The sequence below is a fragment of the Pyrus communis genome, chromosome 4 (assembly GCF_041283825.1).
Source record: "Pyrus communis isolate YQ-2024b chromosome 4, ASM4128382v1, whole genome shotgun sequence".
NCBI lineage: Eukaryota > Viridiplantae > Streptophyta > Magnoliopsida > Rosales > Rosaceae > Pyrus > Pyrus communis.
In genome coordinates this window covers 6,881,210-6,906,318 of record NC_142568.1, presented here as the reverse complement: position 1 = coordinate 6,906,318, position 25,109 = coordinate 6,881,210, and the positions used below count along the sequence as shown (strand labels likewise).

At 37.3% G+C, this 25,109-nt stretch overlaps 2 protein-coding genes across 5 annotated transcripts; one reads left to right on the top strand and one right to left on the bottom strand.

Moving 5' to 3' along the window:
• The first annotated feature begins 1,893 nt into the window (after window positions 1-1,893).
• LOC137723552 (protein TPX2) lies at window positions 1,894-8,567 on the top strand. 4 transcript variants are annotated; one of them, XM_068462752.2, is made up of 19 exons: window positions 1,894-2,414; window positions 2,671-2,817; window positions 2,947-3,018; window positions 3,280-3,433; window positions 3,780-3,888; window positions 4,026-4,076; window positions 4,579-4,676; window positions 4,757-4,832; window positions 4,926-4,988; window positions 5,168-5,254; window positions 5,381-5,439; window positions 5,568-5,646; window positions 5,731-5,796; window positions 5,901-5,963; window positions 6,085-6,162; window positions 6,276-6,320; window positions 6,458-6,540; window positions 6,629-6,705; window positions 7,091-8,567. In XM_068462752.2, the coding sequence occupies exons 1-18, from the start codon at window positions 2,243-2,245 to the stop codon at window positions 6,645-6,647; spliced, it is 1,521 nt and encodes a 506-aa protein (XP_068318853.1). In that variant the 5' UTR covers window positions 1,894-2,242; the 3' UTR covers window positions 6,648-6,705; window positions 7,091-8,567. The 4 variants fall into 4 exon arrangements, with proteins under 4 accessions (XP_068318853.1, XP_088548556.1, XP_088548555.1 ...); XM_088692430.1 differs by having other exon boundaries at window positions 6,632-6,705; window positions 7,091-7,222; XM_088692429.1 differs by lacking the exon at window positions 7,091-8,567 and having other exon boundaries at window positions 6,632-7,038.
• OZS1 (C4-dicarboxylate transporter/malic acid transport protein) lies at window positions 6,868-9,286 on the bottom strand. Its single transcript, XM_068460962.2, has 3 exons — window positions 8,696-9,286; window positions 7,603-8,405; window positions 6,868-7,448 (listed from the first exon to the last, which is right to left on the bottom strand). The coding sequence occupies exons 1-3, from the start codon at window positions 9,224-9,226 to the stop codon at window positions 7,100-7,102; spliced, it is 1,683 nt and encodes a 560-aa protein (XP_068317063.1). The 5' UTR covers window positions 9,227-9,286; the 3' UTR covers window positions 6,868-7,099.
• Between the last annotated feature and the right edge of the window lie 15,823 nt (window positions 9,287-25,109).

Below are 25,109 nucleotides of genomic sequence, written 5' to 3'. Positions count from 1 at the left end.
ACCTTAAAAAAAAAAAAACTCATAAATTTAATTGAGGAATAGATATCAAAAGAGAGAAAAATTATTAATACACCTAAGGCTTAATTATGATAATGGTCCCTAAACATTATCCTTAATTTAATTTTACTCACTGAACTCTCGAGTAGTTTCTTTAATTCTCGAACTTAATAATATGTTGTATCATTGGTCTTTTTCACTAATGTTGTGTATTTTTTTGTTAGGGGTATATTAGGAACTTCATCCTACATCACTAAATCCAGCCACAGTTCAATCTCCTACCAATTTTGAAATAGCATTGCCTATTATTTACAAGTTGCTAAACTCCAACCATTTTCATTTTGTATTTTTATAGTTCAAATTTCATTTGATTTGAAGTTTTAGATATAGGAAGTGTTATTGACACTCCAAAAATCTTATTCTACACTCCTCACAAGTGTATTTTTCTTTCCAAATATAGAAAGTTAGGAGTGTAAAATGATAATTTTGGAGTGCTAATAACAATTCCCTTAGATATTAATTTATAAATTTTTATTTGTTTTTTTAGCTTCTTCTATTGTTTTTTAAAGTTTAAAGTTAAAGTTCTTAATATACCCCTAGATTTAACAAAAAAAGGATGACGTTAGTGAAAAGGGCTAATGGTGCAATACATTGTTAACTTTGAGGACTAAAGAAACTAATATTAGAATTCATGGACTAAAATTAAAAGAGGAGTAAAATTTAGGGACCACTGCTACAGTTAAGCCCACAACTAAATAAAAAAGAGTAACACGCCCTTAATCATGATGTTTTTCAATATTCATAAATATACGTATGGTTCAATTTGTGAGTTTTGTAATCTATAATTTAGTGATTTTTTATTCATTTGTAAGTAGGAGATTTTAGATCTTATGAATAACGAGTTCTATACCAAATTATTATTACAAATTCATTATGTGGTTTAGCCCAAATCTCCTACACCTTAGTGTAAGAGAAAATCTGACGAGCTACAGCATTAGGAGAAATTTGTAGTGTTAACTGGTCTGAATTCACTCCATTACCTTTAATTACTATTTCCTTTCTTACCATATGATTAGCGCAACAATCAATCTTCAATATCTCTTAAATATTTTGGTATGTAGAACCCTAAAACCATCCCTAAAAGAGATGATTTTAAACATAAAATTTAAATTTAAAGGCTTATGTGGCATAGTGATCTTTTATAAATTTTATTCTTTACGATATGTAAATTTAAACTATTATTTATTTTTCATAAGTGTAATTAGTATTTTTAAAAGAAAAGATAATAATACAAATTATAAAAACATTTATTATTAACTAAATATAAAATTTGAAGCTGTTGTCAAATTTGATAGCAACTTCCTCTACTGCTATTTCATGTTATGCAATATAAAAATTGCCATTTCAATTGAAAAACGCCCTTATTATCTTCTTTTACTGTTATTTGCGAAGTTTTTGCTCCTCCTTTGGAGACACTGTAACTTGTCATGTTTGCTCCATTGCCCCTGGATCAACATCTCATTTTTGAACTAGCCTAGCCTCCTAGGGCCAGCTAGGAGGGCCCCAATCTCTTCCCTCTTTCATGACCTTTACAAACAAATCCAACCGTTAGGGCCAATCTTGCAATTCTTCCAAACCCAAGGGGTATTACTGAAGACCCGCCGAAATTTCACAGTCGTAGACAGGATTTCGCCACCCGAAACAGAGCTCGAACACCGATACCTCTGCCCCTCAGTCGAAGGACACCCCCTAAATGACCCTCTTACCCCACCACTCTATTCAAATTTTAACTCCATTCCCCAAAACCCAGGGGTAAATCCGGCAATTCATCCCATAAATATTAATATAAAATTCTCCAGAGCCATAAATTCAAATTTCCGGATCGTTGCGAACCCCGACGCTACAAAACAAAAACGAAACCTGGGCGTCTGTCCAAAATCCAAACGCTCCTGCGAAACCAACCCCTCCCTGCTTTAAAGCGCTTGGACCCTGCGCCATCAGCGCTTTTGACCGCTTGTACCTCGCGCTTAAATTTCGGTTACAGTATTTACACGGGGCGGTGCTACAGTGCGCCGAGAGCCAACCTTTGCTCTCTCTCAGACTGCTATACAACGCGGAGCTGAAAACTCCGGATTTAGGGTTTTAGCCGGTCGGGTTCGGAGCTCCGAATCCCAAATCAGAGCTATTTTGGCTCTGCTAGGCGGTTCATTTTGGAGAGAGAAAGTTGAGGACAGAGAGAGAGAGGATGGAAATGGAGGACGATATGGAGGTTGAGGAAGTGTTTATGGCACAGGAAGTGGACGTTGACTACGAGTTCGATGCAGCTTGGTACTTTGACTTCACTAGGGAGGAGACGCCGGCTGAGGCTCGCCGCGCCGAGCTCTGGTTCGAGTCCGCCAAGAGCTACCCGCCGTCTCGTAAGCCTTTCTGCCTCCAATGACGCCGTTTCTTGACATTTGCGTTTTCGATTCTTTTTGGTTTCAGGAATAGATATCTTTGGCTTGACTGATTTTCAAGCATTTGAAAGATTAGGATTACGATACTTCGCCTCAATTTTTAATTTTACTGTGAAAAATGATTGTTCTTGTTTTATATTCTGAATAAAAATCTGCGGTTTTAAGAATTAGAGCAATGTATGAAGTTATATGTTGATAATGTTTTGGTCTGTTGCAGCTGTTGTGACAAGGTTAATACTTGGACCGGAAATCCTCCTGGAAAACGTAAACACCTCCCCAAAATCCGATGTGGAGAATGCAAATGACCGAAATTCTGATATCGGTGTGGGCACAGAATCATGTGCAATGGATGTAAACAGCAGGGGTATGGATCAAATCCCCTTGATTTTTTCCTTGTAGAGAAGCAGGATTTAGAAAAGATTATTCTTTTGTTTTCAGCGTCTTTGTCTTGGTTTGAAGCCTAAATCTTTAAGTGCAATGTTTCATGTTCTAGATGAAGGAATGAATAGAGGGATCTTTGGAAATTTACAAAAAGTTCTAAATCAACCAAATGGAGCTGGTACAGGTGATCATTTTCTGTACCTTGATGATTAATGTGTTTGCTAATGGATTTCCCAGATGATTTCCGAATAAATTAAGAGCGGGATATAAACTATACGCAGTTAAAATCTGAATATTTTCAGATGGAATTAGATTTTTAAACAAGTCATCACAGACACATTACTAATGAACTATAATAAACTATATCAAACTATTTCAATTGGTCTAGCATAATGTATATTTTTTTAGAACTTTTTCTCTTTTAATTTATGTTTTTATTTTCCAGGACTGACATTCAACAGCCACCTAACCGGTGATAAGCTTAAAGGTCAGAGTAATGCTTCTGTAAAGCCATCGTTCCCCAGGAGCTCAACTTTGATGAAGCCCACAGCAAGTCAGCTCGCTAAGCAAAATCTGAAGCCTCAAAATGGTGGTTCCAGGTACTTCAGAATGTTCTGCCTTTCGTCTATGTGTAATACGTTTTGTGTAAGTACAGATGTGGCTAGTTCAAATAACTATTATGTTCATGTAACTTTATCATCACCGCTCAGTTGCTCACGTAGTTAGTTCAAATAACTATTATGTTTTCTGTTTCTTATGCACACTGATTTAAATTCCCCAGATATTGTAAATTTGGCATTACTATGTCCAATAAAGTAATTATATGTGAGACAGTAATACCTGCATTCTATGTCCTGTAACCAGAGAAAGTGTAAAATGTGGACACCGTACTACCATTAAGTCCCATACTGACTGCATTATGATGTTTTATATCTAAATTGTTAGATTCCAAATGCTGCATGTTCAAAACAATGAGAAGAGCTTGTGTAGTTCTTCTGGGGTTGAAAGTCAAGCTCCCAAGAGACAGAAGCTAGATGGAGGGCACTTGCGTAAGGTACAGAAGTTTTATAAACTGCAATTGGTTCTGAGCATAGTCAAAGTCATTTATCATTTTCTTTGTTTAAGGAAATTTACAATTGGTTTTTGAACTAGTACCTATGGATTGAGCATTCTTCATTTTCTCCATGACAGGTTACTGATGCAAAGCAGCAAACTAATTTTGTCCACAAGGTACCTAAAAAGGTATTCTAGCTATTGCTTGATGACTGAATTTCCTACCGAAAAAGGTTTTTGAACTAGTACCTATGGATTGAGCATTCTTCATTTTCTCCGCTCTTACTTTTGAAACAATAACTTCTTGCAACAGTTTTTGTATGATCTGGTTAACTGTCACTTAGAGCCATGCTATTATTTCGTCTGAATTATCTAATAACACAAATAAGTTATTGTTTCAAAAGTTGTCTAAAATTTCTACTTTAGATCAATAATACCTTTGTCTGGATGGGTTTATTAATCAAACTACAACTGGTATTCTATATTGTTAGAGAAGTTATTCTGTGTGTAATAGAGAGCTTCCCAGATTTTTTACTTGTGATTTTGTTCTTAGGTGTCTGGAGTAATACATGAGGGAACTGAGATGGCCCATAGTATTGTTCTATTGTAATATGATAATGTTTCAAATAAGAGATGTGCTCGAGTCATCAGTTAAGTTTCTAAAACTCTCTTATTACGGGTGATATTGCAGGATGAAACTTTCGACAAAACTACTGCACACCCTAAGTTGAGACTTACCATTCCAAGAGAGCCTGACTTTGAAACGGCACATAGGGCACACAGGATTAGGTGAGTTCTGGCTTTCAGGGCAGAAGTCACATAGTTTTGTTTACCAATCTGCAGGGAGTTATTTTATGTTTATATTTCAGGCCTAACAATGGATCTATGTTAGAACAAGTGACATCAACTCATCGAAAATTCAAAGCTCGTCCATTGAACCGAAAAGTTGGTACTTCAAGTTATTAGATGCGGATTTTCAATAGTGTTTTATCTGTGATTACGCCACATTTTTTTTTTTTTTTTGCATTTATACTGCAGATTTTTGAGGCTCCTTCATTGCCACTTCCAACAAGGAGCACTCCAAAGTTGCCGGAATTTCAAGTGAGTGCTTGATATTTATAATTTTTTTCTTTTTAACCTATTATAACTCTTTTCGTTAGTGGCTTGGAGGATAAAGATAATTGTACCCTCAAACTGATTTGAAAAATAAATGCTCTCTAAAAGTAAGTGTCTTTTGAAGTTTTGTGGCTCTGAGTCCCTTTGTTAATTTCGCTTCTTAGGAATTTCACCTCATGACAATGGAAAGGGCTATGCAAAATGCATCGGCTGTTTCATCATCCTCACATCATCTCAATGATCACGATAAGGTTAGCTGTGAATTTCATTAAGTAGTTTTCACTGTTATCTTAATTCACAGTGGTCCCTTGAGTCATGTGAAACGTTGTGCTCAAAAGTTTCTCGTGTACGTTTAACTATTATTCTGCATTTTGTAGGGTTTGGAAAAACCTAGCATTTCTACCGTTGCGGAAAACAGAAAAGGAGAATCCAGAAGGTAATAGCTGAAAGAATCATATATAACTAAATGAACATGATTAATAGAAATGCTCAGTTCACATTTTCCAATTTTGTATTCATACTAGAAATATAGCTCTTACTCTCGGTTTGATCTTGTTTTATTAGACCAAATACAGTGGAATGTCCTAAGAAGGATGGAAATGCAGGAATGCAAACATTTAAAGCTCGTCCTCTTAACAAAAAGGTAATATTTTCCTGCTCTACATCATTCAGTTGAAATTCATTCTAGCTGATGCCAACTATGGAATTATTTCCTATCTAAATGCAGATATTTTCTAGCAAAGGGAATATTGGTGTTTTCTGGAATAGCAAGCGAGAAACCACTGTACCAATGGTACTTCATAGACGTTATTCTCTTGCTTAGTGACCGTAAATCGTATTTGTTTCCCAATTGGCAGAATCAACTTGGCTAACACCATGTTTTTATTTCATGTAAAGGAATTTAATTTTCAGACAGACAGAAGAGTACAGCAATTTCCGCCAACCGAACTTTTTAGTAAGGTATCAACAAGTTTATATGATAAGTTATTTTACAAATTTGTGCTTCTCTCTTGTTGTTCCTTTGTAACCATTACAGTTTGCATATACCTGTAATCTCATTTGTTCTCCTGTTGAATCCTAGCTCTCTTTAACCACTGAGCGCCAGCCAAATAATGGATCACAGGGGAAACTATCCCAGCCTACATCTTTGTTTACGAAGGTTATCCTTGTCCTCTGTACTTTCTTATCACTCACATCACATATATTATTGATTTGATTTCACTTTCCCTAGTATTCTATTGAGTTATTTGTTTTTTTTTTCTTTGGCTCAAGGACTCAAAAGAAAATAGATCGACTGTTTTCCAACAAGACCATAAGGTAAGGTACTGTATAGGAGTGGCTATAGATAGTCTTGATCATTCATTTATCTTTGATTTTCTTTGAGTGCTTGATCTTTCTTTTTCCCATTTCTTCTCTCATATGATATCCATGTAATTTCGCACGTCCTCTTGTAGATAAAAGAAAAACCTTCTCTGTTTGGTGGAAAGCAGGCTCAAGACAGGTGCACAACCGATGTTGATAAGAAATTGAGGATGAGGTACGCTAACTGAGCGATGGATAATAGGCGCTATTTTAGTTTCTTTATGTTTTCTTTTTCACTTATCTTGTCCCTGAAATTGCTACAGTAGGTTGGGCGTTCGTTGACATTAAAGGTGGCATCTACATGGGAATCAGATTTGAATATCTGCTATCAAAACGAAAGGTCGGAGAAATGTCTAGCATTGATGGTTATACAACTCTTCAAAAAGATTACCAAGCCCTTTCGTGGCTGGTGTTCTTTCAAATATATGTAAAACCCAGCTCTTTTTTCTTTTCAGTTCCACAATTTGTAGGTTTCAGTTGAAAATTTGAAATCCAATAAATATGTCGAAGGGCCGGTATTGTATAGCTGTTAAAGCCACCTCTTACAATGTTAATTTTCGGTGGCACCAACACATGTAATTGTGATTAGTCAAGTTCATACACAATCTGCAGTAATGTGCATCATATGTTTAAATACTGTTACAGATGTTATACATGATCTCTAGTTTAAATACGGATATGTTCTTGACTCCTTGCAACTTTTAACTCTCTCTCTCTCTGTGCAGTAGAGACTCTTAGTCCTCTTCTTTAGCTCCACCTGTATCCTTGGTTACCAGATTGTTCTTGGTTAGGGCCTGCTTTGTCCAACGCTTTATATCATAGGCTCTTTTGAAGGGTTTCTTCTCCTTGCCAAGTCTTGTCTTTGTTATGGCAATGGCGAGATCGTTTGGAAACAACGTTTGCCAAACGAAGGCATGAAGAAGAGTGGAGACAAACAATACGGACACCATTGCAGACGACAGGAGAGAAAGAGTGACTGCAAGTCCCTTGCTTGGAACTGATGGTACTTGTTCTGCGTACTTGATGGTGGCTACTGAGAAAGTTGTCATCGGAAAGGTGTAAGACCACCAAGCCACTGAAAATCTACAAAAGTATAAACCGTTTGTCAGAACGTAGTGGCAACTAAAGAGTTTTCGTTCATAATTCTTAGTTTGATTACATAACATGTCAGATATCATTCCCCGTCAAATACTAAATTATTGAGGATATGAGTTGCCTCAGACAAAGAATAGCTTACCTAAACCCTGTGAAGAAGTTGATCCTCACAACCAGTGAAACATAGAGAAACAATGCAATGAAGTAGCATGTCCTCGACAACCCGTCAAACCCCCCATAAATGGTTTCCCAAGCAATGCTTGCAGCCGATGGGGCTGCAATAAACATGGAATACACAGGGTGGAGCTCCTTAGGCAATGCTTCACTTGTTGGTAGTCTCTGATACAAAGTAACAAAAACCACAAGATAATGTGCAAAGCCAACTGCCCACAAAAACTTGGCAGCCTCATCCCACCCAACCTTGGCAGCTAAAATTGCCCCTACAAAGTTGCCAACTACTGAGAGATGAGAAGATGGATTGGCCACCTTACAGAGCCTTCTTTTCCCGCCTGAAAGCCACTGTCCGTAGATCTTGAGCTCAAGAAGAAAATAGGGTGCCATGAAGATGCAAATGGCAGGGTGAAGTTTGCCTGGGGCTAGTGCAGGTGGTACTCCGAGGACTAAGAACATGCAGACAACCCAAGGGGCGAAGAAGAAGTTGACCCGAACGGGGTGGAAAAACTCTCTTTTCACTGCTTCAAAGTAGAAAATGCATTTGAAGATGTAGGTGAAGGAGACACAGGACAGGACTGACACTGCTAATAGCCAAAGTGCAAGATTTATGAAGGGTGAAATGTTGAGAAACTTGGTCGCTGGGCTAGTGGCAAGAGCATGCCATAAGACAACTTGGCTACTAAGGCCAAGACAAATACCAAAGCATCCAATTGGAAACCTGAGGAGAAAGGGCCATTTCTCATCTTTTGGGAGGAGTATATCCTCATAGTCCTGCAGGGCAGATAGTAACTTATCAGTTTGGATTCATATAAGGCTTCATACTTCTAATTTTTCCCACCCGCTAATGATATATGTAAGATAAACGCTCTCTCGTCAAACAATCTGACGTGTTAAAGTTACCAGACCGTCAATCTAAATCATTGATTAGATAAATACTTAGTTTAATGAATAGTGTTAGATTGACATTCTGACAACACGTCGTCTGCCTTATGTAATACTCATTTGGAAGAATTAGTTCAACATTAGACAACAAAACCTGCTTTGATCAGTGTGTTAATTACCTTGACTTGGTCGAGCTCAGGTCCTCTAAGGGCAGCAAAGTATCTCCCAGCAGGAACACTTTCATTAGCAGATTCATCAACTCCTCCATAGCCATCATTAGTCCTCTGAGACTCCATATCTATTTCCTTTCTCGTAGGCAACAAAGAGTTCTGCTTACTCAGATTTGATGACTTGGTCTTGAAGATACTGAAGTCTCCTCTCCTTCCTTCCATGCCAACCCTCGTAACCGAATCGAAACCTCCGAAACTTCTTCCACTTCTCGGAAGATTAACCTTCCTCCCATCTTTAGCCTTGGACTCACTTCTAAGAACTGAAAAACCAGTTTCAAGTGAAAGTTGCCTATTGAAACTCCCGTCACTTCTCTTCATCTGTCTATTAATTTTAGTGTTTCTGCTAAATGAGTTATCCGCTTTCTCGGCCTCTCTTGCAATTCCCTCCTCCTCCTCTTCCTCTTCTTCTGGCAGAACTTCATGGATATCGACGAAATGTGAGTTACGGAAACTCGGACAAGTAACTGGTCTTTTATCCATGTTTCTTTTTCCGACGCAAACAATAAAAGCTAAGCTATGATGAAACTAGATTTATTTCTTGGGTTTGTTAACCCTCAGAAGTGCTTTATATGTGATCATCATGTGTTGCAAACTTGTTTCTTGTGTACTATGTAAAAAGGGGGAAACTTTTGAGGTACGTGGGTTACGCAGGTGGTGGGTTGTTGGTAATGAAATGGGAGCCAATACTTTCTTAAGACAAAAAAGTGAGTTTTCGGAGGGGTATCCCGTGAGAGAAAAAAAATCGATGGTTTTGTGGCTTAAGATTTTAATTTCGTAATGAGATTTTTGTTGACAAATAGGATATTTACATAATATTTTTTTTTTAAATTACGGGATGAAAATTTTGAATTTGAGTGTAAAAAGCACATTGTTCTAGTTAAGTTGGCTAAATGACATAATTTTTTGATGAGATTGAGACCAATAACTATGGCATGCAAAGAGAGAGCTTTCAAGTATTTGGTGGCTTAAGAGCTCCATGGATTTGGAGTGTAACATGGGTTCAAATCTAAAATTCGAATCTATATTTTGGGTTTGGAAATTTGTAATATACGTTTGGACAATGTAACTTAAGGCTTAATGGTGAGGTTGGTAGCCCAATTAGATGAGAGTGAGACCCAAAAGGGTCCAGTTTTTAAGTCTTCTTTTGCCAGTCTATGTACTTCTAGGACCATGTAAGCACAACAAGACGGTTTAGTGGCATTAAGTCTCGTTATTAGTAAGTTGGAGATTTTAGGTTTGTACTCCATAAAATACAAGTTTGATATTAAATTATTGTTTGCTTATTTTATGGCTTAACCCAACTTCCACTCTTAATTTCTTTGTGAGTGTGTAAAATATAAAAAAACCCCACTCCTACGTTCGATATTACACTTTCTATTTATCTTGTATTTTTAACTCTGTAGTCTTTTATGCCGTTCGGCAGTGGCATTGCCTTCCCTAGCCAGACCCCATGCTTAGACTCTCTCTTCTTGTTCTTACTAGGGGTGGGCAAACGGGTACAGGAACCGCGGGTCCGGGTGGGTAATCAAGGTTTGGGGCAGGTACGGGTCAGTTCCAATTTTTCGAGAATAGAAATGGGGTGGGGCAGGGCGGGTCCATAGTATTTAAAAGGCGGGTCGAGTCCTAGGATTTGGAATAACGGGTCCCCGGACGGCCCGTTTCTAACTATAACCCATTTAATAATTCTCGAAACCTAATCCATTATCCATTCCATCCCATCGTCCCTTTCCTTCCTGGACTTAAACCAGACTCCTACTTGAGTCATGTCCTCCACCACCATGACGGCTTAGCTCCCTTGATGGCACCACCTATTCCCCATTCTCTTCTCCTTCCCACCCTCGAATTCATTGCGCCGATTGCTTTGAGATTTCTACAGAATCGATCTGGATGAAGCATCAAAATTCAAAAAACCTAGGAGATTAATCAGATTTTGAAATACCTATTAAAAAAACCGATTTGGATTGTGCACATTTTTGACAAAAGGTTTCATCTTAGTGGAAAAAATAATTAAAAATTAAGACTTTCTGCCTTTTATCAGAAGGATATGGAATTCATCTTCGGTTTGGTAGGCAATGGCTTCGCCGTCTTGCAAAACATACAAAATCATGGTGCTCGACACCCAAAAGCTCATCGCAGCTAACGGCGTGTCCACCATCAGGGTTCAGTTCACGGAGTACATACAGAAGACTGCCATCTTCGATTTGAGTCAGATTGGAGTCTCGCGCCATCGTCGTCAATCAGAGTCGAGAGACAGAGACCTTGATTTGGGATTGGGAGAGATGAGCAAAAGAGATGGGACCACCAGTTTCACCGATTCACCATCGGTGGTTCAGCTGCTGGTGTGGGTAGCTTTCAACTGGTCGATTTCATTGGCAATGGGAGCAATCTGGAACTGTGGAACATTTTGGAGCTTTGTATCAAAACCAGAAAAGAAAAAAAAAAGTTAATTGGACCCGTGGACTTGCCTCAAACCGGTCCGTTTGAAACGGGTCGGGTTAGGGCCGGTTCCCAAACTTAAAAACCCTCTACCTTGTCCGGCCCGTCCTGTTACTGTTTAAAACGAGTAAGGTTTGGTTCCTTCAAAATTAGACACGGCCTGGCCCGTGCCCAGCCCTAGTTCTTACAACCCTACTATAAAATGAGTACCATTTCGACTCATTTCTGCAACAAAATTGATTGAGCTCATCTTTTCATAACAAGCAACTTCATAGAAACAAAGTTAGCTCCCTCAATATTAGTTGCAATGCCCTCTTCCCACCTATTCATTATCCTTGCCACTCTAGCTATTGTTGCCTCTTGTATTTTGGCCACAAATTTTGTTGTTGGTGATGACAAAGGTTGGACCATTAATTTTGATTACTAAACTTGGGCACAAGGAAAACAGTTCTATGTTGGTGACAAACTTGGTAATCTTCTATATATATATATATATATATATATATATATATATATATAAAGTGAGAGCCTCAGTTTGGTGAAGCATTCAAAAATGCCAAAAATGTCCTCATTTAATAAGAGAGATAACTCAAAACTAACCGCTTGTAATAGGGGTAAAATAATAAAAATGAAACACAACACTGATGGGAAATGGTTGCCTGAGTGATACTGTTTACGCATACTCAGCAACGAATGTTACTATTGGTTGGATGAATCACACCCACCCTCGCAGATTCATCATAAATTTCATCAATGAATTTGGCCCCTTAGATTAGTGATCCCAAACATGATATATTAAAAAAAAAAAAAAAAAAGGATTGGAAGAGGAAAATATCAGTTGCAAGGATTTGACGATGGAAATTGCTGTCTCCATGTACGACCCATGTTCTGAAAAGGAGATTGGAATGTTCAAATTCAACCTTTTTAGATTTGCTTCTCCATCCACCCCCAATATTCACCCATCGGAAGTTCGGCACCGTAATCCTCTGCCTCTACTACAAAAACTCCATTTTTTCTTTTGCTTCATTTTAAGAGATGTTCTTTTGGTGAGTTGTTTTCTACAACTCCAAAAGGCTCTTCTACCTTCATCAGTCAATTTTCCCAACAAATTAACAAATTGCATGCCAAGAAAATCATGAATCCAGAAAAACATTGCATGTATCATCAAATCTCTCACCTTATTTTCCTTTGTTGGGGTATGATCTTAAAATCAGATGTATTTCAGATATATATATATATATATATATATATTTTTTTTTTTTAAACTTTTCAACGGAGGAGTCTAACCCCACTTCCAACATGTACTTTTCATTCTCTCTTTTTGTGATTTTTCCAATTGTTCTGTCAATCCTTTAATTGCAGCAAAAAACTATGCACATACAGGTTATTTTTATTTTTATTTTTATTTATTTTTAATTTTTATTTCTCCCCTTTTAGTCTTACCACTGTGCTTTTCTGTCATATACAAGGGACTTGAAGAAGTAGTTGACGCTCTACGACAAAGACGTAGACAAGCCTCTAAATAAATAGCCTAGATTGGCTTACGCCGACGACGATTGTGCTGACGACAGAGATTTAGTCGACAAAGGTGATCATGCTTCTAAGGAAATCAGATATTGTTGAATTGTAATCTAGTCTTGGCCCAAAGATAATTGATTCGGCCCATACACAAAGAAAGATCCATGCACATGCTAGAGAATTCTAGCAAAGTTCAAGTTGGTGGAAGTCTAGAAGAATGGTGAGGTTTCCACCAATATACAAGATTAGTGTAGATAATTTTAGCTTAGGAAGGTAGTGGAATTATCTAGATATCTTTAGCATGATGCTACCATGCTTCTCCAAGGTTCCATCCATGCCTATAAAAGGAGAAGGCATCCACACGATTTGTAACAACCAAGAGAGCAAGTAGTAAGAAGTGAGAGTGTCAAGTAAGAAGTAAGAAGAAGCAACAAAGCTTCTAAGAGTGTTTTAGTGTTTCCTCTTGTACTAAGTTTGTGAGTGAATAAAAATCGTGTGTAATACTTTGAGTATTCTTTCTTTCTCTTGCCTATCAAGTTCCGCTGCATTACATTCTCCTTTGTGAGATAAACATCTCCAAAGTAGTGAAGCATTTTTAAACCCCAACAAAGTGGTACCAGAGCTATGGCTAGCAACGCTATGGCAGCCTTCCAAGTTCTAGTGCTCGACAACAACAACTTCGATAATTGGAGTATCAAAATGAAGGCCCTTTTGGGAGCACATGATGTTTGGGAAGTCGTGGAGAAAGGCTACACTGAGCCAGAGGATGAAGCTACTCTGTCTCAACCACAGAAGGAGAGTTTGAAAGATTCACGAAAGAGAGACAAGAAGGCTCTTTACCTCATCTACCAAGCATTAGATGAAAATGGCCTGCAGAAGGTCTCGAGTACAACCTCCGCCAAGAAAGCATGGGAGAAGCTTCAAACCTCTTACAAAGGAGCCGAACAAGTGAAAAAGGTTCTCTTCAAGTATTAAGAGGTGAGTTTGAATCTTTACAAATGAAAGGGTCTGAATCAATCTCTGATTATTTCTCAAGAGTCTTAGTAGTCTCCAATCAATTAAAAAGAAACAGAGAAAAGTTAGAAGATGTTAGAATTATGGGAAAGATACTACACTCGTTGGACCCCAAGTTCGAGCACATTGTTGTGACGATTGAAGAAACTAAAAACTTGGAAGAAATTAGTATAGAGCAATTAATGGGTTCACTACAAGCATATGAAGAGAAACATAAGAAGAGGCAAGGGAATGATGAGTAGCTCCTCAAAGACACATGTCCAGCCAAAGAAGAAAGAAGAAAGTTTTGATAACGAGAGAAGCCAGTACGAAAGAAGTCGTGGTCGAGGTCGTGGACGTGGACATGGACAACCACTCCAACAACCATAGCAACTACGAAAGAGGAAAGTTCAACAACAGGTCGTGGAAGAGGATGCTCAAATTCGAGGTATGAAAAATCTCAAGTTTAATGCTATAATTGTCAAAAGTTCGGGCATTATGCTTAGGAATGTAGAGCCCTAAATAGCAGACTTGATGAAAAGGTCAATTATGTGAAAGAAGAGATAGAAGAGAATGGCGTTGGCATGCAAGAATAATGATGGAGACCAAGACTATACATGGTACTTTGACACCGGCGCTAGCAGCCACATGTGCAAAAGAAGAAGCATCTTCGTAGAGCTCAATGAATCAGTGAGTGGCAACGTTTCTTTTGGAAACGAATCCAAAATATCCATAAAAGGAAAAGGTAACATCCTTATTCCCCTGAAAAATGGCGGTCACCAATTAATTTCAAATGTCTACTACGTGCTTAATATGAAAAGCAACATTTTGAGTTTGGGTCAACTCTTAGAAAAAGGTTATGATTTTCATACGAAAAATTAAATCCTTTTTCTTAGAGATGACAAAGGAAGATTAATTGCCAAGGTGAAAATGTCAAAGAATAGGATGTTTCCCATGAACATTCAAAACAATGTTGCAAAGTGTCTCAAGAAATGTTACAAAGACATATCTTGGCTTTGGCATCTTTGTTTTGGGCATCTTAACTTTGAGGGACTGGAGTTATTATCCAAGAAGGAGATGGTGAGAGGCTTACCGTGTATCAGCCACCCTGATCAAGTTTATGAAAGATGTTTACTTGGGAAACAGTTTAGGAAAAGCTTTCTAAAGGAGTCGACCACAAGAGCCCAGAAGCCACTCGAGCTCATTCACACCGATGTGTGCGGTCCAATAAAACCAAGCTCTTTGGGTAAAAATAATTATTTCCTTCTCTTCATTGATGATTTTTCAAGGAAAACCTGAGTGTATTTCTTGAAGCAGAAATCAGAAGTCTTTGGAGCATTCAAGAAGTTCAAAGCCGCTGTAGAAAAGGAGAGTGGTTGCAAGATCAAAGCCATGAGATTTGATCGAGGAGGAGAATTCACTTCGAAGGAATTCCAAGAGTTTTGTGAAGCAAACGGAATTCGTCGACCTTTGACAGTTCTAAGATCCCCTAAAAAAAATGGTGTGGTGGAAAGAAAAAATCGAACCATCTTCGACATGGCTCGAAGCATGCTCAAAAGCAAGAAATTGCCTAAGGAATTGTGAGCAGAAGCTGTAACATGTGCTGTCTACCTATCCAATTGGTCTTCAACAAGAAGTGTGTGGGGAAAAATTCTGCAAGAAGCATGGAGTGGAAGAAAACCAGGTATCTCTCATTTAAGAGTTTTTGGAAGCATAGCCCATGTACATGTACCAGACGAGAGGAGAACCAAATTCGACGACAAAAGTGAGAAGTTCATCTTCATCGGTTATGACACAGATTCAAAAGGATATAAGTTGTATAATCTGAACAATGGGAAGACGGTGATCAGTCGAGACGTGACGTTCGATGAAGAAGGAGAATGGGATTTTGGCCCGCATGCAGGTGATCTTCACTTCTTTCCTCAGTTTGAAGAAGAGAATGAACAAGGGATGATGGAGAAAGCAAGAGAGGTTCAACAAAAATCCACTACTCCACCTACTTCACCAACATCAACCAATCATGGTAATTCACCAGCATTAGCATCGTCAAGTGGGAGTCTAAATGAAAGAGAAATACCACGCACAAAAAGTATACGAGATCTCTATGAGGTAGCTGAAAGACTTGATAATCCTACACTTTTCTATCTCTTTACTGATTGTGAACCAGTCGACTTCCAAGAAGCAGTGCAAGATACTAAGTGGAGGAAAGCAATGGATGAAGAAATCGAAGCAATCCAGAAAAATAATACATGGGAACTCCCTATTCTTCCGAAAAGACACAAAGCCATCGGAGTTAAGTGCGTGTACAAGACAAAGAAAAATGCCAATTGAGAGGTCGAAAGATATAAGGCAAGACTAGTGGCGAAGGGCTATAGTTAAAGAGCCGGAATCGACTATGATGAAGAATTTGCACCTGTTGCTCAGTTGGAAACTATACGATTATTAATTTCTTTGGCAGCTCAAAACAGTTGGAAGATTCAACAAATGGATGTGAAGTCTACCTTCCTAAATGGAGTCCTTAAAGAAGAAGTCTACATTCAGCAACCGTTAGGCTATGAAATCAAAGGGCATGAAGATAAAGTTCTGAAGCTGAAAAAAGCCCTCTATGGGTTAAAACAAGCACCACGAGCATGGAATAGTCGCATCGACAAGTACTTTTAGGAGAACAACTTCATCAAGTGCCCTCATGAACATGCTCTCTACGTCAAAGTCAAAGATGGAGATATTTTGATTGTGTGCTCATATGTGGATGATCTAATCTTCACCAGGAGTAATCTAAGCATGTTTGAAGAGTTCAAGAGAGTGATGACCAAAGAATTTGAGATGACCGACATCGGGTTGATGGCATACTACCTAGGCATTGAAGTCAAGTAGAACGAAGAAGGCATTTTCATCCCCAAAGAAAGCTACACAAATGAGATACTGAAAAAGTTCAAAATGGAAGATTGCAAGGCCGTGAGTACGCCAATGGAGTGCGGAGTCAAACTAACCAAACATGACAAAGGAGAAAGTGTAGATCCAACATTTTTCAAAAGTCTAGTTGGAAGCTTGTGCTACTTGACCAGCACAAGACCAGATATTCTCTATGCCGTTGGATTAGTCAGTCGCCACATGGAGAATCCCACAACTACACACTTGAAGACCGCCAAAAGAATTCTTCAATACCTCAAAGGTACTGTTAACTTTGGCCTGTTCTATTCAAGTTTTAATAACTACAAACTTGCTGGATATAGCGACATGGATTGGGCAGGAGATTCTGATGATAGATAAGCACTACTGGATTTGTGTTCTTTATGGGAGACACTGCATTCACATGGATGCTGAAGAAGCAACCGATTGTCACACTATCTACTTGCGAAGCTGAATACGTAGCTGCTACTGCATGGGTCTGTCATGCAATCTGGCTAAGAAACTTGTTGAAAGAATTAAACATGCCACAAGAAGAGCCAACAGAGATCTATGTCGACAACAAGTCTGCAATAGCTTTAGCAAAGAATCCGGTGTTCCATGACAGGAGCAAGCACGTAGATACTCATTATTACTACATAAGAGAGTGCATTGCAAGAAAGGATGTGCAAGTGGAATCGCCGATATATTCACCCAGCCACTCAAACAAGAAGACTTTGTTAGACTAAGAAACTCAATCGGCGTCACAAGACAAGATTAAAGGGGGATGTTGAATTGTAATCTTGTCTTGGCCCAAAGATAATTGATCCGGCCCATACACAAAGAAAGATCCATGCACATGCTAGAGAATTCTAGCAAAATTCAAGTTGGTGGAAGAGTCTAGAAGAATGGTGAGGATTCCACCAACATGCAAGATTAGTGTAGATAATTCTAGCTTAGGAAGGTAATGGAATTATCTAGATATCTCTAGCATGATGCTACCATGCTTCTCCAAGGTTCCATCCATGCCTATAAAAGGAGAAGGCATCCACACCATTTGTAATAACCAAGATAGCAAGTAGTAAGAAGTGAGAGTGTCAAGTAAAAGTAAGAAGAAGCAACAAAGCTTCTAAGAGTGTTTGAGTGTTTTTTTTTGTACTAAGTTTGTGAGTGAATAAAAATCTTGTGTAATACTTTGAGTATTCTTTCTTACTCTTGCCTATCAAATTCCGCTGCATTACATTCTCCTTTGTGAGATAAACATCTCCAAAGTAGTGAAGCATTTTTAAACCCCAACAGATATAGGCTATACTATGTGTAAAATTCATGGAAACATAATTACATTGCATCCATGCCTAATTCTTGTGAGAAGATTGACATAGTTTAATTAGATTTAGACTGACATAGTTTGCTTAACCAGATTTGAAAAAACCCACGAGTTACTGATGTAAGATGTAAGTCAGTTATGTTTTGATTTATGAATCCCTTTCTAAATGCTAGGCAAATAAGGAGATTTGGTAAATTTCAAACGCCTATGACAGTTATTGTTTTCTTTGTCTCTTAGAAAAAACAATCCAACAAGGAACATTGTCCAAAGATTGAATGGAGGAATTTATTAACCGTTGCCGATCTTAATTTTACCTTCACACTCCATCTCATCTTTCTCTTTTTCAGTATCTAATTGGGTAATTTTCAAACCTTTTGCACTGATTTTTCAATTCTAAAAGGTAATTCTCCACTTTGATGTCTTTTGAACATTCTAATTTTTCTTATGACCATAGCCCCTAATTATTGTTAAAAAAATGTTTGAAGAAGCGTGGTTTTGCAATCTATGATTCAGGCTACGATGAAGATTTTTCATAGTGGTTAGGATGGTAAAGGTTTATAGATGTCTAATTTTATTCATATGTGTATTCTTTTTCATGTGCAGGAGCAAACGTACATGCATAGGCATGATATGTGCTTTTTCTTGTTTGATTTACTTTTATAGTTATTGAGATTTGGTTAATAATTAAATTGAAATTGATATTCTACACTTTAGTCCATTTTTTATGCTATTGTATACAAATATAATCATACGAACTTAAACTTTAAATTGTACCAGTTTTAGGGCTTTACAACATTTCAAGCACACTGTTAAAGTCGGGAATTCTCCCTCTTTGTGTCTCCTCCTTTCTCTTGAATGTTTGATTGGTATTGTACTTTTATGAGGTATTCCATTTTGGTTTTTGCATCAATCAAATTGTTTCATTGAAAACATCAGCTAATGATATGTGGTTTCTTTGTGGAAGGTGTCCAATCAATTGCAACAAATGAAGGACATATTTGTGAAAACAAGTTCATTTGAGCAACATCTATGCATGCAATTAACAATTAAAAGGCAGAATCATGCTTGTATGCACTCAAAACAAAACTTTACTCGTGAAATTCAAAGCCTAGTAGTTATGATGAACTAATACTCAACTCAAGATCTAAGAAAAAGAGTTGAGATTTCTTCATACCTTTGAAGCACCTCTTTGCTTAGCAAAGGTTAATCACCCATGTGAGGGCCTTCTTTCCCTTGTCACCTTGCTCCTTGGCTCCATGGATGTGGATGGAAGAATTGGGTTCTCCAAAAGTCCCCAAAGTTGGAGACCTCTAAGTTTCGACACCAAGGATGGTTAAGGAAGAAGATGAGTGACCATGGAAGAATTAGATGGTAGTAAATTCCCCCATGGTGGCCGGCCACCTAGAGAGAAAAAGGAGAGCTTTTGTTCTCTCCAATTTTCTCAAGAAAACCCTAATGAAGAAAAGGCTATAAGGTCACATTTATACCTACCTTCATTGGAGTGGCAAACTTGTAATAAGTCCAAAACCCACTCCCTCCCTAAGCATGGCCGGCCTCCCTATTTTTAGTGGGTTAATTGCCCATTTTGTTTTAGTCGTCACACAACTTAAACCTTATGTGCCTTGTAGACCAAAAGCCTTTTGTGTCCCGAAACGCAAAACTAACTTAATTAAGGCCTAAAACGAACCTTTCATTCTAGATTAATTAATTTTTAATTAATCCTTGCCATATACAATTAAACTATTTAATTGTCCTTACTCATCTTTGTTATATCCTTCAATCATTACCTTACATGGTGTGTGATCTATTAGGTTCCTTTTAGTGAGGCAGTGGGCGATTAGAACTATTCAAATCGATTGTGAATTGAAACTTACTTTCAATTCTCCCTTTAGTGATTATACACCTTTGGGGCTTCCACAAACCATGAGCGACACCTAGTAGTATGTCATGGCTACCTAAGCTAATCAGAAGAGGTGGAGAACCTATTCAGTTTAGGATTCTAATGCAATACGGTCTTTCTCTAATACAATACTCTTGACAACATTGTTTGGTTTGATAGTTTATTCATGTCTGGAACGACTTCCTAAATCTCATTCATACTCTGGCCAGAGATTCTTAATCATATCATAGAGTATTTTCCCTCAAACAATTTGAAGATTAGAGATCCCTTGTTGTGCATTCACCTGCCTCCATGACTAAGTGGCTCAACCCCAACTATACCGTGGACACCTTCTTATGGAGTGACTTTGACATAGTCAAAGATCAAGGACCTAACTACAAGACAACTACGATACCTCAGGTCAAAGGACTACTTTGCATTATCCCAACCATGACTTCTCATGTGACATGAGTATGAGAACTCCTTGTTGATCGTGTTCAGTGGACTCATTCTCTATTGAGCACCTACATGCTTGTCTTGGTGTCAGTCACACTAATGACTCTAGACTAGTCACTCTCTCTAAGAGAATACATAGCATGTACTGATCTTAATAGACTGTCAATGCCCAATTGGCAGTCATATGATTAGGAACGTTTAGGATATGTATACAAAAGAGAATGGTCTCATGAATCTAACTTCTTTGGATCACATTCTCCCAATTACATATTCCTTGGACTTATCGTTAAGCATATAACATTTATATGAGACGCCTTAAAACAATAATCTTTGCCCTTTATATTAAACTAGATTAGTTTAACATGTGAAATGTCCATAAAGTATCATCATATGATTGGTTTTAGGGCACATTTCCAACAACAAATACATGGCGAGGGAAGCAGATAGATAGAGATCAGAAATATTCTTGCAGGCAATCAATTGGTATGCAATTTGAAAATCATTGCTCCATTCTCTGTTTTGGTTGTTTTATCTTTTTTATTTTTTTTTATTTTTGCTCCATTCTCACCTATGGTGTCTTCATTTTCTGAAAGTCATTTTTTATGGCACGCATGCAATGCATGCAGGAAGACAAATATTTCCTTATGTGATCTTCTTGCAAAGTGCGAAGAACGAAATATGTTATCTATGTCTTTAATCAAATTACTATCTAAAGGTTGTTCATTATTCTCAAGTATGTGTGTGCATATGTTATTCTTTGTTTTTGTTAGTATCGAGAAAAAAAAAAATTCAGTAATCATTTTTAAAGGTGTGGACATTTCTGTCACAGCAATAGCTGATTATGTTGCTCTTTTATAATTGGAAATTGGAAACCTCCCTTTTATATTTGTCCTTCTTTCATCATCGGTTTCATTTATGGAGGTTTTTCCAATTAATATAATGTTTATTACATGAGATTTTCGAAATTCATACCAGATTGGTTGTTAATGTTTGAGAGCACTTTTTAGAATTGTATGCTTTCCTCTCTAATCCAAATTGAGAGCTCATATCAAAGATTATGCAAAAGAACGGTTAACTGCGTTTTCCATTTAATATTTTCTGCCAATGAACAAGGGACCCAGATTATGCAATAAATGAGTTATTATGTACCACGTTCTATGAACATGGGTTGATTTGTTTTAGATTTTGGTAACAATAACAAATTTATCCAGCTCAACATGGCAACGAAATCAGAATAAGGAATTTTACATTTGATATTATCTTGATTGAGCTTTTGAATTCAATCTAATTCGATACGGTTATTTCATTTCTTACTTTTTATCTACATATGTACATTTTAATTACTACTTACTTACTTTATGCAATTTACACTTCAACTCATATTCTCATTTCAATGACCCGTTTGCACCCATGGAAAAAAGTGCTAAAGTTGTGGGAGCATTGAATTTACGGAAGAGCTTGAAGGTGGAATTTACGGAATATTAGAAATTATATTATGAAGCCACAAACACTATCAACTCATATTTAATTAGCAGCTTTTAATAAGATAAAGTGTTCAAAGAGATGTGATTTAAGCGAGCTGTATTTTGTGGTATTTTAAGGACAAGATGATACATATAAATTCTTGCTCAGCTTATTGTCGAATTAATTGTTTAGTTTTTTTATCAAACACTATTATTTGGTTCCTTGCTGTATTTCTTCCTTTATTCTTCATTAACATCTTCAAATGTGCTTTCCCATGCAATATCCTTTTTATTTATAAGTGTATGTTCTATTTTATTTTTATGAAGCAGTATAAGAAAAAAAACAACTAACATAACACATCTTATGGGCGCGTAGCGCTCGTGATTAAAGAAAATGCCTCTCTCACACGCGTGCGTAGAGGCTAGTTAAATATAAAATCCCTACACAAACTTGCTTTCCTTTCCTTCTTTTTTTTATTTTTTATTTTTTTATATTTGTATATGGGAACTAGTTCAAAGATTTTTGTGTTTTGTTCCATGCAGTTTTTAAGTATCCAAAAGGAGTCCACAACGTGCACAAAGTGAATGGCACTGGCTTTCAGCAATGTGCAGCTCCATTAGACAGTGTGCTATTGACTAGTGGAAACGACGTGGTCACCCTTGCAACCCCGGGAAGAAAATGGTACATTTGCGGTGTTGGTCAGCATTGTAAAGCGGGGAACCAGAAGCTTCTTATAACTGTGATGCCATCATCTGCTCCTAGCCCAAGTCCCAGTTACACTGCCTCAAGCCCTAGCACCTCAATCCCCTACACCTCTGCAGCAACAGGAACTGGAAGTGTTGGAACAAGATACGGGTGGATGGCGGTTATTTTTGGTCTTCTCGCGATGCTGATGGCTTAAATATTTCATTAGATTGTTCATGTAATAATTGTTTCCTCTTTATCATTTGATTAATTCTTTCCTCTTAATTCTTGTTATCAATGATTCTTTCATGTATCAATAAGTGTTTGGTTTCTTTTTGAAATCGATCTGCGGTTCAATATTGCAATACTTATTATTTGTAAGAGTGCTGCGCTTGGATACCATCCTTTTGTTCTGTTTCTTAAGTCCGGTCATAGGATTTTTGGAACCTACGTAAATAGGATTAAAATCACATAACATATTTGCAAGAGTACAAAGATGTTGTAGTATATATGCTTATGCAAGGTCGTTCTCCTTAAGGACTATTTTAATAATTTATGTAAAAACAACTTCTAATTAACTACTTAAAACTAAAAATTGAGAAAGGAGACTTTGAAATTGGGTAATATTATAATGAATTTTAATTAAAAAAAAAAATTGCCCAAAACTAATATGACAAAAGAAAAAAGTTTTAAATACCAATTTATAAAAGCACTAGGGTTTCACCGTCACCTAGCAATTCTATGAATTTTTACCAATTACTTATGATCTAAACATGCCACTTTGAAGGTTAGGCTTTCCTAATTTATATTATACTTGAAATTTCCAATATAAAACGTACATCTAACATGCAATCTGTCCGGACGTTCGGATCAAATATGAACATGAGAAACTCATTATGTTTTGTGAAAACCCTTTGAAAAACCATGTAACCCTTAAGACATGGTGTTCATCTTAAGTGAAATTACAATTATTAATCACAAGAAGCCAACGTCAATTGCAAGGAACCTTCCAACCAAAATTGCATCAAATTACTTTTCTAAAGATCCTAATGGTGATCAAGCGTTAAGACAATTACATAGTTTAAAACAGTGATCAATAATTTAAAGCATGCATGCAATCAATCATAAACAATTAAATAAAAATTACATATTCATGCTAAGGCCCAAGGCTTCGCCCTAACAAAAGAAATTAGTTACACATATTCATAATTAAAATCATAGAAAATATTATTATGAAGAAAAAGGAATGAAAACACCTTAAAGTAAAAATTTGAAATCCTTCAGGAACCCTAGCCAAGTTCTCTCTGTCTCCAAGTCACATAAAAGAGAACGTCTATAAACTAAGGCCTGCCAAACCTTTTAAATCCCATCTAAAATCCATCGCACAATCCTAAAAACCCAGTCTTTTATTCCAACTAGGAGACTAAATAACAATAAAATAACTTAGAAAATAAAGTCCTAATTAAATTAGGAGAATCTGCACAAAAACTGTCCAACCACGTTTTAGCCTCAAACATCCTCCAAATCTGGCCTATAATAGATTATTTTGAAGATTAGAACGTTATGAACACATCTTCAGAAGGCCATGAACCCATCAGAGGTCATCTTGGGCTCCAAAAGTGCAATTCAAGCCCAAAATGTCACTATTCCAGCATCACTCACTGCTTCTTTATTCTATCGCCAGAAAATGACTGCTTGGTAGAAAAATTCCAAATTTTGACATGATCAAGCTAACTGACTCACGATCGTTCTCCAACTGGAATTACTCCAAAATTCATCTATTTGATTATGTTTTGCTTCAAAGGAAGTCGAAAGTCCTATATTGGAAATACAATTCAAAGTATCAAAATTCTTCCAAAATAATAGCCAAATACTAAGAATAGGGTTAAATATATAATATAAAATCTACTCATCATCCAACATGAAACAACACAGTGATCAAAACCATAAGGACAAGGGAAACCAATTCTCACATCGGAAATTGGTCAAGTCATTACACCAAAGCTAATGCAACTTTTCGAGAGCCTGATCAAGTCATTACACTGGAGCTGACACAACTCTTTGAGAGCACGATCATCATTTAGGTACTAGGGCTAACTCAACTTTTTGATGGCTTAGTCATTTAATACACTTAAGTTGGAGCTAGCACAACTTTTCGAAAGCCTAATTTAAAAAGACACATTCGAGCCTAGTAAATTAGGGCCAAGATGTGTTGAAAGAGTAGTCTGCTTTGATACTATGAAAAAAGTTAGGGTTCCATCATAACACCAATTGACAATTTAAGGAGTAGCCCAACCTCTTGTAAGTCCTTGCAAAGTTTTTCCTTCACTGATATGGGACTTTGCATGTGTTGAGAATGAAATCCACATGGGAGGAGGGACCTTGCATGGGCTTATAAATAAGTTAAGCTCTTCCCATATTGCCAATTGGCTTTATGGTGGAACCTTAACTTTTTTCATGTATTAGAGCAGGTTGACTCATGTGTGAAACCCAACGGCCACACATGCTCAATGTCACCAAATCCTGTTGTACATGTGTTTGGCTTGAAAATTCGTCATACGTGAGGGAGCGTGTGACGATGTGAAGGAAAAAAGTCTCACATTGATGAAAGGAAAAATCTTGCAAATGCTTATAAGAGATTGGCTACTCCCATATTGCCAATTGGTGTTATGATGGAACCCCTTTCTTCATGGTACCAGAGCAGGATGTTTCACTTGTGA

Bases quoted from the DNA above. Each gene is read 5' to 3' on its own strand.
- LOC137723552 (XM_068462752.2), top strand. From the start codon at position 2,243: ATGGAAATGGAGGACGATATGGAGGTTGAGGAAGTGTTTATGGCACAG. The intron at 2,818-2,946 runs GTATGGATCAAA...TTCATGTTCTAG, and splicing joins AATGGATGTAAACAGCAGGG to ATGAAGGAATGAATAGAGGG. The intron at 5,647-5,730 runs GTAATATTTTCC...ATCTAAATGCAG, and splicing joins CTCGTCCTCTTAACAAAAAG to ATATTTTCTAGCAAAGGGAA.
- OZS1 (XM_068460962.2), bottom strand. From the start codon at position 9,226: ATGGATAAAAGACCAGTTACTTGTCCGAGTTTCCGTAACTCACATTTC. The intron at 8,406-8,695 runs GTAATTAACACA...TCTGCCCTGCAG, and splicing joins CTGAGCTCGACCAAGTCAAG to GACTATGAGGATATACTCCT. The intron at 7,449-7,602 runs GTAAGCTATTCT...ATACTTTTGTAG, and splicing joins AACTTCTTCACAGGGTTTAG to ATTTTCAGTGGCTTGGTGGT.